This window comes from Pogoniulus pusillus, chromosome 9, assembly GCF_015220805.1.
Source record: "Pogoniulus pusillus isolate bPogPus1 chromosome 9, bPogPus1.pri, whole genome shotgun sequence".
Lineage (NCBI taxonomy): Eukaryota > Metazoa > Chordata > Aves > Piciformes > Lybiidae > Pogoniulus > Pogoniulus pusillus.
In genome coordinates this window covers 16,421,490-16,435,830 of record NC_087272.1, presented here as the reverse complement: position 1 = coordinate 16,435,830, position 14,341 = coordinate 16,421,490, and the positions used below count along the sequence as shown (strand labels likewise).

The 14,341-nt window shown below is 40.0% G+C and overlaps 1 protein-coding gene across 1 annotated transcript; it reads right to left on the bottom strand.

The window, feature by feature from the left end:
* Nucleotides 1-2,116: 2,116 nt before the first annotated feature.
* FGB (fibrinogen beta chain) lies at nucleotides 2,117-9,825 on the bottom strand. Its single transcript, XM_064149377.1, has 8 exons — nucleotides 9,720-9,825; nucleotides 7,915-8,118; nucleotides 6,707-6,890; nucleotides 5,441-5,668; nucleotides 4,765-4,878; nucleotides 4,099-4,221; nucleotides 3,628-3,913; nucleotides 2,117-3,001 (listed from the first exon to the last, which is right to left on the bottom strand). Exons 1-8 carry the CDS (start codon nucleotides 9,795-9,797, stop codon nucleotides 2,773-2,775), a joined length of 1,446 nt encoding a protein of 481 aa, XP_064005447.1. The 5' UTR covers nucleotides 9,798-9,825; the 3' UTR covers nucleotides 2,117-2,772.
* Between the last annotated feature and the right edge of the window lie 4,516 nt (nucleotides 9,826-14,341).

Here is a 14,341-nt window from a genome sequence, read left to right as displayed (position 1 = left end):
TACATTTTGAATTAAGGGGCAAAAGAATCTAGAAGTATGTTCACCACAAACTCCTGTCTCCATTAACACAAACTATGGAAGTCTGTTCAAGTTAGCCATGGTTGTGGGCCGTCTCCTCTCATGTCCATTTAAAAAAGGGGCACAATAGTGGCAGGAGGTAGTCCTTAGGCAGAGCTGAGGATAGTTTGGGTTCTCATTTTTGCCACACACCTAAGATGGAGTAAACTTTGATAAATGGTACATGCCTAAGCTTTCATTTTACAAATAGGGAGGTAGACCTTCCATCCTGATGGATTCTAGGTAGTATGCAATGCATACTGTAGCTTCAAAAGAAGAGAGTTCATGGTAACTTACCAAACTACAACTCCCCCAAAAGGCTACTATTTTCTACTGGGCACTAAAAGGTTATGGTAGTAACCAGCACAAGCAACATGAAGAGCACCTGCATGGCTGTAGTATGTTTCCTTGATGTAGAATGTGTCTCAGTGCAAGCAAGAATTACTCTACAGAAAGGGGGTTTGCATCAGCAACTTGCTGACTGTGTGGTAAGGATTTTTTCATGAAATTCTGGCTGTATGGAAACCAGCTACATTACACCATCACACGACAAACATAAAGTTACACAAGTATCTATACTGTTTAATATTTCTGTGCTTTTACTGAGAAATAAGCATGAGTAACCTTCCTTGCCTCTAATTTCACTGGTCAGCATGTTTCATACCATTTAACAAAGTCATCATGAGCCAGCAGTGGGTTCATGCAGCCCAGAAGAAAAATCATACCCTGGGCTGCATCAAGAGAAGCATGGCCAGCAGGTCAAGAGAGGTGATTCTTCCATTTTACCCTGCTCTTGTGAGACCTCACCTCGATTACTGCATCCAGTTCTGGTGTCCCCATCATAAGAGGGACACAGCTGTTGAAGCAAGTCCAGAGAAGGGTCACAAAGATGTTTCAAGGGCTGGCACACCTCTGCCATGAGGATAGGCTGAGGGAGCTGGAAATGTTCAGATTGTTAGAGAAGACTCCAGGGTGACCTTAGAGCTGCCTTTCAACACCTGAAGGGATCCTACAGGAAGGCTGGAGAGGGACTTTTTATAAGGACATCAAGCAACAGGACCAGAAGAAATGGTTTTAAGCTGAGAAGGGTAGATTTAGACTGAATCTTAGGCAGAAGTTCTTCAGTATGAAGGTGCTGAGACTCCTGAATAGGTTAGATGCCTCTGTGCTAGTTTAAGACTCATTGGAATATTCTAGTGAGAAAAATTAGGTCATTGGTTGCAAAATAAAAATAGTGATCAAGTCTGTATCATTCATTGGTTTGCTAAAAGTTGTAACAAGCCAAAGTATAAACAATTCTTTCTCCTTTGCTTCGCAGTGCTGGATCTCTTTGCTTCTCTCTCTCATCTCTTCCACTAACCTTGGCTAACCAGACAGCCCATAAGCTTTGCTGGTTGTTTTCTGTCTGGTGAGAGAGGGTGGCATGGGTCCCTTCTGGACTTTCTTTGCCTGGGGGGGGGAAGTCTGGATTTCTGTATTATTTCTAAATTGTATATAATTGTAAATACATGTAAATATATGGGCACACAAATCTAGCTCAGAAGCATCCCAGCCCACGGCAGGGAGGTTGAAATAGATGATCTCTCAGGTCCCTTCCAACCTAAACTGTTCTATAATTTTATGTTTCTCTGTGTAGAGAAGTGTCTGTGCTTTTGAAAAATGGTCTTCTGCTTTATGCCTTGTATTTTTGCTCCCTAGCTTCAGGGGAAGCCTGCCTGTGGAGATGCTGAACATTTGCACTTATATAAGAGATGCTGCTATGATGTCTCTTCCTTGCCCTCCAGTGCTTCACAGACTAAATCAACACAAGAGATTTCAGATAGGACCCATCTACCACTAGTGATTCAGGTCCCTTCCTTTATGGAGGAAGGCAGTCCCTCAGAGAGATGCTTGATCCTGCCTACCAGAGTGGGGAAGTCCTGCCACTGGGGTAATCTTTGCTCTTGGCTACAGAGGTAGCCTAAAGCACTAGCTTCAGTGAAATAGCCACCACCTGTCCCCTGAGTGGAGTGCTTTAGTCCCATTGTAATGATTGTGTGAAAGACATACCAGCCATGTCTTCTAATGCTGTATTTTATTCTGTAATAAAAGTCTGTGGGACGGTGGAAAGGCTATTAAGAAGCACATAATGTGAACTAGGACCCCTGAAAGAGCATATTTTATCCAGCATATGGGATTTGAACTAAGTGATTGGTGGCCTATCCATTTGTTAGATACTATCTTTTCAATTTGTTCATTCTCAACTTGTTACACAGGTAGTTACCATTGCCTTTGTAACATAAAATTGTTGTCCCTTACTTAGTGGAATGTGTTTGCTTCTCCCCATATAATGCATAGCCACTTATGAATCACATGAAGAAACCTTCAGGTTTAAGGCTTTATTTAATTTTTAGAAAACTTGTGGTCTAGAAGGCCTTTGTAAAAGACTGAAACAAGCTGGATTTGAGGTCTTTTTTAGAAGTGTTTTTCTCTACTTGTTATATCTGTCTTGGAAACCAATGAAAAATGTAACAAAATACACACGTGAGCTATTTTCTTCAGTCAGATTTTGATTTGCAATTGGCACAGCACGTAGCTTTTCACTTTTAGTCACAATATGCTCATGGGAACATACTTGGCTCTCACATGTAAGACAAACTTGAATATTGTGGACAAAAAGATAACAATGTACAAATATTAAAAGAAAACTTGTGATTCTGTACATTTTTATAATGGTTAATGTGGAAAGTATGGTCTGATTTTCATGCTCATCTTCTTCATTGAGTACCATGACCCTTTCCAGTTCATCCATACAACACCATCATCTGTGCCATGTTTTGCCATATCCCAGCTGTAGGTCCCTCCCCAGTAGTATCTGCCATTGGGATTGGCTGCGTGGCAGCGATTGTACCACCATCCACCACCATCTTCTTTGGAGCACTGTTTTCTGGGATCTGCAGTTAACCTGATAAAGGAAAAAGACGTTGAGAGTGAAAGATGAACTATAAGCAAACAGGTCAACACAGTACATATACCTGCTCCTGTACTGAAATCTTCAAACCACAATAAACATTTAAAGTCCTCTCTGTACTTTCTGTATAAGACTGAGCATCATGAGTGTGTGCTATACAGTGCCATTGGGAGATCCAGGTATTAAAATAAAGTTCAGAGATAGATTGTTAAATTATGTACTTTACAGCTGAGCTCTTGTCTTCTGAGTAGGCAGAACTTTATTTTCTAAAATGTGACATGCTATCTGTCTCTTTCCTCAGGACCCATTATGGGTTACTAGACTCAGTAACCAATATTCCTACTTAAGCAATACAATGTTCTCAGCACTGCCACCATCATTCTCTTAGCAATTAATATACTATGTCCAGATTTGCTGATTTGTCTATGATAAAGTAATTCTCACTTCTTATTTGGTTGCAGAAAAGTGCTAACTTCATATATTTTTACGTGCCCTTGGAATTGCCAGGAGAACTGCATGGATAACTGGGTGGTAACTCACAGCAATTTAGACGAATATTCTATACTGATCTGTATTTTAAGCTCTATTTTTGAATTTAACTGTCTAATGCAAGTACATACCATCCGTCATTGTCTCTGTCGTAAGTACTGAAGAACATGCCATTGTGAATTGTCATTGTCCTGTTTTCTCCATGCAGCTGTGAAGCTCCATCCATTAGCGCGTTGCCTGCATTGCCTTTGTAGTTACTAACTGAAAGCTGATACTTGTTTCCTTCATTCTGTATGGTGAAACCTCCATAATGAGCTGATACTTTATCACCATTCCAGTCCTCCATTTCAATTAAAACTTCAGTGGGCCCTATTTTGGTAAGTTGGCTGATCCTGTCATTTCCAAGCCAATATTCACCTGAGAAACAAGAAGTGAGAGCTCTGTGATGTAGACTTCACAATATACTTCAAGGCAACTTTATGATTTGTCTATAGTTCTGCTGAAGTGGGTTAGCTGATTTCTAACAATCAAAAAGCTTCAACAGATATGAGAAAACAGTTTCACTAAGAAGAGTTCTTTGTGTGCCATGCTCGGTGTTTTACCTGGTGTGTCACAGTAGTTCTTCCCCCCACTCTTGGCAACATTTCCAAATCCTTTCCTGTACCGATCCCATACTCTTCCGAAGTTAACACTGCCATCCTGACGGTTCTGAATCAAAGTCCAGCCTGCAGGAGCAATGGTTCTTAGATCAAACTACCATTAAGAAAGGTGCACGAAGAATTGAGGTTTACAGCCCTTTTATCTTCATTTCAAGACAAGCAGAGATTATAATTTCCTTGCAGCAAGTCTGAATTTTCACTGCTTACAAGCTCAGCCTTGTCATTTTTACTCATAATGCCCCACTTGCTTCATAAAGAAAAGTTGAAAAAGCAGAATTTGAAGGACTGCCTCAGTCTTTTGTCTAGCACATAGTGGCAGGGTTAGAAATGAACCAGGCTGTCCTTGCCTGCCCACCCCATGCATTGTCCATTCTATTCATAGTGCTTATGGGTTTATTTGCTAACCCTATCACACAATTTATTTCCAGTATTATTATGGAGGTATTCTGTGACCAGCAAGACTCTTCTGAGTGAGTCAGTCAGACTTAATTCCCAAGTAATTAGAAAAGTTACAACTTCATAGTAGATTGTATAACATGCACACCACTAAAATGAATTTTTTGTAGCATCCACATTAATATTTTAACAATATAGTTATTTCACACTAACCTCCATTATCTGTTTCCATGTCACAGTATACTCTGTATGGTTTGCTGAAGGAATCTGGCTGGATGAGATACATTTCTGATACCTCACCTCCCTTTCTGATAATATCTTCACATTCTGCAAGAATAAATCAGAGACCCAGTTACTGAAGAACTGTGGACATACTCAACAATCTTGTTTTCCTTTGGTTTGCTGATTATAAGGGAACAATTTAAAATATACATAGATTTGTTTTCTTTCATGTGAAAGAAGCATGGAAGGAGCAACACTGCACCTGTATTGTTCTACTTTTCCAAACAGGAATTTCTTAAAGCTGAGTGATGAATGACTACACTTTCCAGTCACTTTTTAAACTAGACAAGATTGTGAAAAGAAAACTTTCCTGACTGAAAAAAAAAATCAAGAGTATAATGAAGATAGTCACAAATCTCCAACTTACAAAGCTCCTGGAGCATGTGTTTCTTTAAAATGCTACTGCCACTAACGATGACTGATGCTGGGTAAAAGGAGCTTTGGTCTGAGCAGTACAGACATCCATAACAGATAACCTTCCATCTTTTATCTTATCATAATCAGTGGCACGGTCTTGGGAGGTATGTTTAAACTAACTAAATGATGGAAGTATCACTTTGCACAGTGACAGTTAGAAGAAGAGATGTCATTTTAGTTGAGTGATTACCTCTGCCTGAAACCACTGGAATATTACAGGAAACAACACATGGGGAACGACAGTAGTCCACCTGGGTTGCAATGGCATTTTCCAGCTTTTGTATCTTCTTGTGTAAAGAATCCACAACTGCACGAAGGACCCTGAGGCTAGATGGGATGTTATTGTCCAGGTTATCCTTGATATAATTATAATGCAGTTCCACTTCTGAGTTGTACTGTGAAAATATATCATCGTTGTCTAGAGGAGCAAAGAGATCAAAAGCAGATTAGTTTTCAATGTATTTTCTAGTTATGAAATAAGGAAGAGTAATCTGCAAGCACAATTTGAGAAGCCACTACTTCCCTTAGCAAGCAGGAAAGACAGGTATTTCTTTAGCTTACTTTTCCACAATGTCTGAAGACTACACAGAAGTTGTCAGGAAAGAGATACATTTGTATTGATATGTCTTTGCTAGCTAGTGGATTTACCAGTTGTGCTAGTTAGAAGCAAGCTGGAATGTTTTGGTAAAAGAACTAGATAACAGGCAGTGGAATGAAAACATGGTGTCTCCTTCTCTCACAGTTATGCTGAGAACTCTGGGAAGAAGAAAGACTTTTTCTCCATTTTTGTCTTTTTCTTCTGCCTTTGCCTTCAGACCTGGTCACATCTCATTAACCTTGCTCCCACTAACCTTGCTCCCTAACCTCTTGGCCGCACCTCTCTTCTTCCTGACAACTGGGGTAAGGTTGAGAGGGCTGGGGGAGGTGTTGGGATGGTTTGAAAGCCCCTCCTGGGGACTCAGGTTTCTGGGAGGGGAGTTGTGCTTTTGTATTGTTTATCCTTTGTATATTTCTGTATATAATTGTATATAACTGTATATATTGTAAATAGCTGCTTGTACATTCTGCTAGCTGTAAATAAATTGCTTCATCTATATTCCCAGAGGCCGTCTGAGTTAGCTGGGGCAAATACAAAGTGTTGGGGGGTGGGTAAGAGCCCAAACCATCACACCAGTGCTGCTAAAGAACTGTAATTAGCTTCTTTCCAGGGAGTCCTGGTGCCAAGCCAGGATGTGGGCATAAAGGGACTGGATGGACATAGGAAAGGAGGCAAGAGAGAAGCAAATGACCCTTACATTTAGGGGGGGTGTTAGTATGAGATCCATTCCACTGCCTATCACAACAGATATTTTTTAAGACTTAAGAGGACATGATCACGGAACCCTACTTTGCTTGATATTACACTGCAACGGTGCCAATAGCAGTAGAACTACAAGATAATTTACACTAGCAATACCTTTTCTTTGTTTTTGCCTCTTTATCAGTTTATCTTCTAGAACAGTCACATATTCATAGAATGTTGCAGAGCTTTCAGACAGCTTGCTCACTTTGTCCTTTAGGTCGCGAACAACTGGTTTCACATTTTTTTCCTGTTTCAGCAGTATGGTTTGAAGCTCACATCCTGTTGGACACAGCACTCCCTTAAAAACAAAATCGAAACCAGCAAGGGCTGTGAATAAAAGTCGGGATAAGAAGCTTCTAATTTAATCTGTGAGTGCCCATATCTTTGAACACACTGAACAGTTAGTAATGTGAGACTGCATTTTTAAGCATTTGGACTCAAGGTATTCAGTTTCTACAAAGAAGATGCACTGTGAAGATCAGGAAGAAGCCCTGAATCCATAGGAAGAGTCTTGTTGAAGCTCTTGGGCAAAGTCCTCTTTCTTCACAGTTTGTTTTTTTGTTTTTTTTTTTGCCACTACCTGCTTTTCACTTTCTTGCACTGTTAAATCTTCACAGTGTTCGAGTCACTGGAATTATGCTGAAGCCTGTCAAAAACTACCTGGTGCCTGTGCACGTTTATATCTATCTCTTTCCTCTTTCTCTGACCTCAGAGGATCAGCCATGTTCTCTACACCTTGTTGTGATTATCTCTTGTGAAATGATCATATGATTTGTTGGAAGCAAATCACTGCAAGAGGCTGAATGCCACTACTTTGGCACCAAGCTCTGCACCATCAAGCACAGCAGTGTCTGCAAAAGAAGTGGGAAACGCTGGCATCCTGTGAGAATCCAAATACCCAGGCAGCAGTGAAAAATCTATGCATTAAGCTTTAAGAGGCTTAATTTGTTGGAAACTTCCCCACTCAAATTTTCTCTCAGACACTAGGATGCCACTCAGCACTGTCAAAGCTTGCGTTTTCTGGCAGAGAGCACAGAAGGGACACTGTGATAGACTACTGCAAGGCAGCAAGGAGTGTACTAGGTGTCAGCATGCTGGCATACTGCTTTGTAAAGAGCTGGGGCAGTGACTGAGAGCAGACTGCGACTGCAATCTGAAACAAATGTTAAGAAAGACGCAGGAGGTATCTTTTGGTCCCTCTTCTGAATGCCATCTTACCAAGCTCACAGAAAAAGAAGCAAGGTTAGGCTGCTTTAAATGAACGACTGTCTCTTACTTAGCAAAGAGAACTCCATCTTGGAGTTTTTGCCACAGGTACCTACCAGCTCATCTAAAGGATGCTTGCAGCCACCCTCGTCAGGGTAGGTGATGCGTTCTTTCTTGTCCTCTGTCCTCCCTCGCTTTGGGGGCCGGGGCTGGTATCCAGCTCCACTGATGGGAGGTGCCACTGGTCGGGGTGTGGAGGCTGATTCCCGCCTTTTGTCCAGGGGTCGGTGGCCTCGAACCCCAGGCACAGGGATGTCGTCCTGCAAAGCCAAGGGGAGAGGAAACTCTCTAAGTCAGGAATTACTGTTGTAAAATGGGATGCACAGGGTGGAGACATCTGTTTAATAACCCTTAGTATATCAAGCAGCAATGTAAACCAGGAATGGAAGGAAAACAGCAATGATGGAAATGTTATATTGACATTGTGCAAAAGTCATTGCTGAGCTCCCCCCCCCACACACACCTTTTAGGACTAGTTGCATGACATTCATCTAGATATAGACACACTAAAAAGCCTTCAAACCAAAGCAAAACAAGGTTTCAGTAGTTCATTCTGACCAAGGAATGTAGTTTAGAGTCACTAGGCAACATGAAAATTGAAAGAGTAGGATAGGAACAAATGAAGTAAACATCCTTTGGGATAAGAATAATATTCAGCATCATGTTATCAATGTCACTGGGCTACAGGAAAATGTCTAAGGACTCTAGAAAAGGCCACAGTCAAATACATTATCAGGTCACAGGCTATTAAGTGATGGTCACCAGCTATTAATTGATGGAAGTAAGAAAAGCATTCAATAATAACTCTCTGGGTAGGCTTTTAGAGCTTCCTCTGATGCATACATACCCCATGTCTGCAAGAAATGGAAAGCCTAAGAGGCTGAGAAAGGAAAGCAGGCCTGTTCCTTAAGCACTTGTTGAAGCTAAATAATTTGAAATAATAGCTGTTCTGTACTACTGAATCAAACTCCTTCAGCACCTCCAACCCCACTCAGACTTAGCTACAAACAACAACCATTTGCAAGGATCTGGAATCAATGGGTACAAAAAGTTTCAAATGTCAGCATAAAAGGCACAAAACTGCTGAAAATGAGCTATCAGTAGTCAATGTACAGACATGAATGCTCTGGCTGTGCAAGAGAAAGTCATCTCATTTCTGATTACCCTGGCCCACTTCATTTTTGCAGAGAGTTTCAGAATGAAAAAAAAAAAAATAAAAAAAAAGGAAAAAAGAAAAAAGAAAGAAAAAAGTACTGAAATTCTTTGTAATTCCAATAAAAATATTTTACTTAAACAAAACTAAATATAGGCTACATTGTTATTTTAGACTGATCCTCATTGCTTGCCTCTTTATTTAACAATTATGACCTCTCCTTTTCCAGTACAAAGCTATATGAATTAGCAGTTAATTGTAGGAGGTTTTTTTTTATCACCTACTGAATCCATAGAAAAGTTTTTACTGTCTTTGAGACAGGCCATGATTAATTTCTACTCCTCTGCATGTGATATTGTCTATAATATCATATGTCAACATTGCTGCATTAGTATCTTTAAGTAAATTCACCTAGATAACTAATCTTACTATTAGACATTCTTCATTCTCTACAGAAAAAAAAAGAATAAAAAGAAAAGAAAAAGGAAGAAAATATACCCAAACTCAGAAAATAACTACTGTACATTTACATATACACAAAAATGCAAAGGCTGCTTCTTTGAACACTTCAAGCAGATGAATACGCACTAGATAATCTTCCCTACAGCTTCTAACTTAGCTAACTTGCAAAAGCTAAGTCATGCATGCTATTAAATGAAATTAACAACTTTTGCTATTATTATTCTTATTAATTACGATCAGTATTACCACATCATCATCATAGTCAGTAGAAGCCTGGGATTTAACAGAGGAAACACAGAGCAGGAACAACAGGAGCAGTTTCATGGTGCTGTCTTGCTTGAGCAACTCAGTGACCTTCTCCCACCAACAGCTCTGACAGGGAGAAGTTCTCTCTGTTCCTATATATATCAGCAGCAGTCTTCACTTCCAGCTTGATGGTGACAGAACCAACCCATCTGAGCAATCATTGTATCTCTGTTAATATTCAACCTTTCTCCTCTCTGTGTGCCTGAATACATATGTTGTTGAGTAATTTAGCTGGACAACTCTTATCTAAATGTCCCAGAGACCTCTGTCGATGCTGGCATCAAATATATGTTTAAATCCTTACAAGTACTTCCAGCTCAGATTTCACAAGGTTACCATTTTCTCAAAAATCACAAGTCTCTCAATGCATCTGAAAATGTGTGTATCTAGAAAAAGAAACCCCCTCTGCTGTCACTCTGCAACGTCTCCTTTTGCTCTCTCTGCTGACAATATGAACGCTTCAGAAATAACACATGAAATTTGAATTAAAACTCACACCACACAAATTCCTACCTTCTTCTAAAGAGTTCTGAGTATGTGTGCAAGACTTTGGGTCTCTTTTAGTTCAAAGTTTTAAAAAAGGTATATTATGTCCTTTACATTAATAATTATGAATGAAAATGTTGCTATGATCTAATTTAAGATCAGATTAATATTGTAGGCATAAAAAAGCAAAGCCTGGATGAGGCACTTAGTGTCATGGTCTAGATGACTGGATGGGGCTGGGTGATAGGTTGGAGTGAATGATCTTGGAGGTCTCTTCCAACCTGGTTGATTCTATGATTAGTAATATGACATTGTAAATGGATTAACATAACTAAATTTTACCTATTATTTTGCTGGTTATCAATATAAAAACACATCTGTCAAACATTATTTTAATATTTTTAATACTGTTTTAAAAGAATACAGTATGAAATTATTTGTAATCACAGTGGAATATTCAAACCTGCTTTCTAATGCTTTGTAAGAGCATGGCCTATCACTGTTCTCACATTGGCAGAGTTTTAACATTTCGGTGTCACTATATCCTGTGATTTTCTTTTGCATTATAAATGATCATAACATACTGAATTAAAATTTGCCAAGTGAAGGCCAGCACACTTTTTTGAACTAACTCATACTGATGTCTGAAGATGTGAAGGGAGAAATAGACCGAGATTCCATTTCAAAGACCAACATGAGGGAGCGGGAAATCTTATGCTAAGAAAAGATGAGAACAGCTAAAATTGCTTGGTTTAGGCCTGTTCCCTGTTTTTTTTCATTCTGTTGTCAGAATTCTTGTAACCTATGGAGATTCCTGAAATACTGAAACTGTTTAACCTGAACAGTTTAATTATTAAACAGGACCAAAATCAGCTATGGCTCAAGGAGCTCTAAATCCACTGAATTTGATCCCTTGCATGAGGACATCACCAACACTATTAGATTTGGAAGAACATAAACTTCTAGACATTAAAGAAATCTACTTAGGGCCAAAACTGACATCATTAACATGTTATTTTCACATAAAGAAGGTAGCCAAGATATTATCACTGATTCTGAGCATCTCCCAGTCTTAAATCATTTTCCTGGCATCTACCTCTGAGGGAAGTTCAGCCATCATCATTTGACATAAAAGGAAAAGACACAGTGATGCTGAACCCTTGCCAAGGGCTTGCAGGTAGCTTGTGATATAGTGGAACTAAAACAAAGTTTCACTGGTCTTGAACTAGAAACTTACTCTTAAATTGTCAGCTCTGTCCACTCTGAAACTGTCACCATGATCTGCAATAACTCATGGTTTCAGTAACATAACTTCAGACATCACATATTCTTCGTTCCCCTTGAAAAAGTGTGGCTGTGGCTGTGCAGAGGGTGTTGCAGACTGGATGCTGAGTGCTGGCACAGGATCCCACATGGCTGGAGCAGAGTCCCAGCACAGGAAACACCCAGGTTTCATCCACCTTCAGATGGGATTCCCCTTTTGAAACTCAGCCTTTGACCCTTCCATATTCAGTACTTTTCATTGGCTTCCCCAGTAGAGTAGAGTGGTTGTGTCTCCCTGGGGATTTACCACAAACACCACATGTGCATAATACTACAGCGGGTTTGCAGCTTTGTGTTGAATGATCAGGTGTGCTAAGATGGTCTGACCACTCCTCTGGTAAGCAGAGGTTTTACCTGGAGACTTTTACCTGCCAAACCCAGTTCAAATCTGGAACTGCATACGAAGCAATCTATACTAACAAATGTGTGTGGCCACACGTTGGCTACATTTACTAGCATGCTGGTTTATGAAATGTGATTTTTCTCTCACACTTGCAACCGTTACAGTTAGGCTGACGCTTTCTAAGGATTGAACAAAGCCTTATGAACAATCAAAACTATAGCTTAAATTTCTTCTAAAAATTATATCAAAGAGGCTTTCTCTTCAAAACAGGATACCTTTTTTTTTTTTCTTTTTTCCTTTCATATGCCCCCCTCCAACTCATATGTTTAAACAGAAACTCTTCCCAGAATAAACGTGGTAGTGATACTGCGACACATCTGCTATTAGAACTGTAATAATGCAACGTGGACTTGATGGTGTTCCAGGACATCCCTTTGTACAGTATTTTTGTACTGAAAAGGCACTTCCTGGCAGAGGCGTGTGTGTGTGCTTTGAGGAACTGACTGTTTGCTTGCTGTCCCTTTGTGTTTGTTGTGCTGACATTTGCAAGTGGTGCAACTCTCTTTACACAAACTCATGTCAGGCAAGTTACAGTCGCTCGATCACAGCTCTTCAGAGCTGAATGTGCCCTCCAAGGTGGTGCTGGAGTAGAGGAACAGAACCTTGGACAATGATGACTTATGGTGTTTACTTAAATTTTAAAACAGGTAAACAGCTCCTGGTGTAATAGTGTCTTGCCTTACCATGAAAATAATACTGTAAACTTAAATGTTGTCTCTGGGGAGATGAACACCCTCTTAACTTGCTTGTACCGGTAGCAACTATTACTTCAAAGGTTTCTCGTAAACAACAAGTAATGTTTTCTTGATATTCTGAGAGCAAGCAAGTTCTTAAATATTAAATGAATGAAGCTGTTCACTTTGGCCTTAATAGAATCATAGAATCAACCAGGTTGGAAGAGACCTCCAAGATCATCCAGTCCAACCTAGCACCCAGCCCTATCCAGTCATCTAGACCATGGCACTAAGTGCCTCATGCAGTCTTTCCTTGAACACCTCCAGGGATGGGAATATTGCACTAAAAGAACATGCACCATACTAATTAGTAGTGGTTTATTTTTAAATTGCAGTTGGTTATTTCCAGAATTGCAGCTGCAGCTGGCATACAAGAAAGCATCAAGTAGTTCCTTGAAATGAAAAGCTAAATTTCACCTTAGATGAAATCCTCTAGAAAACATGAAGTCACTAGAGAGATTAATCTGTCCTCTGATTTTCTGAAGCATTATAAGGATATCAGGAAAATAAACTGAGATTATAAAAAGAACAACTTTGGGGCCACAATGAACACTGATAATCATCATCATCAACACATATAAGTTAAGTTTATTGCAAAATTTTAATGGATTTTTTCCCTTGCACTTCTTATTAAAGTTCAATTTATTAAAAAAAAAAAAAAAAGGCAGTACAAATAAGCCTGATTTCTTTCAACAGAAAATAGAAAGAACTGTATCACGACACTTTACATGTTGCCAGAGATTAGTCCTTAGACCATTTCCACACATCAAGTCCACCAATCAGTCAATCAACCAGTCATCAGGCAAACATGACTGTGTGTACACTTCAAAAGAAAAACAACCAGGTTTAAATCCCTTGCCCCCAATATCTCCTTTTAAACCTTGTGTATCTTCAGTCTAACCTCACCAGCCTGGGAAGATGTAACAGATTTGCCCCACTTTGACACACTGCCCCATGGAATTTGCACTCTAGGTTGGAATTTAAGCTAGGGCAGATGATGCTCCCGCTCCTCCAGATGCTGTGTTGACCTTTGCCCAAGGTTGTGAAAACGACCGGGGATCCCCAGCATCACCAGAAGGACTACCAAAAATAGGTTCTCATGTTAAACATGAAACCTAGGTGTCAATGCTCTTCACAGTTAGTGGCACAGTGTAATCCACACCTCACCCCACTTCAACCCCAGCTGTCAAAGCCAATTGGATTTCATGTCTAGCTGTCATCATACCTAAAATAACTAAATATAAACCACCAATGCAGCTACCAGAAACAACCCAACAAATCCAGAAACAAGATGGCTATTTCAAGGAGGCAGTACATGTTCCAGACATAATCCCAGGCCAATGCCATCCTGTGGCTAAGAAACAAGACAGGCTTGAAATAACTGACGTTGGAGTGGATCACTTTTAACCCAGATCTGTTTGCAGCCCGTTTGCAGCTTGGACACGCACACATACATTGGAAGTGGCTGGTGGAATGGTAAAGAAGAGCGACGTGACAGTGGATCTACCAAAGATGTGCTTGCCAAGCACCAGCTTTAGGCTTGGGAGGACAAGACTCCCTAAATTTAAGATCAGATAAGCATATGCAAAGATCGTGCATGTTGCACTTTGCACATG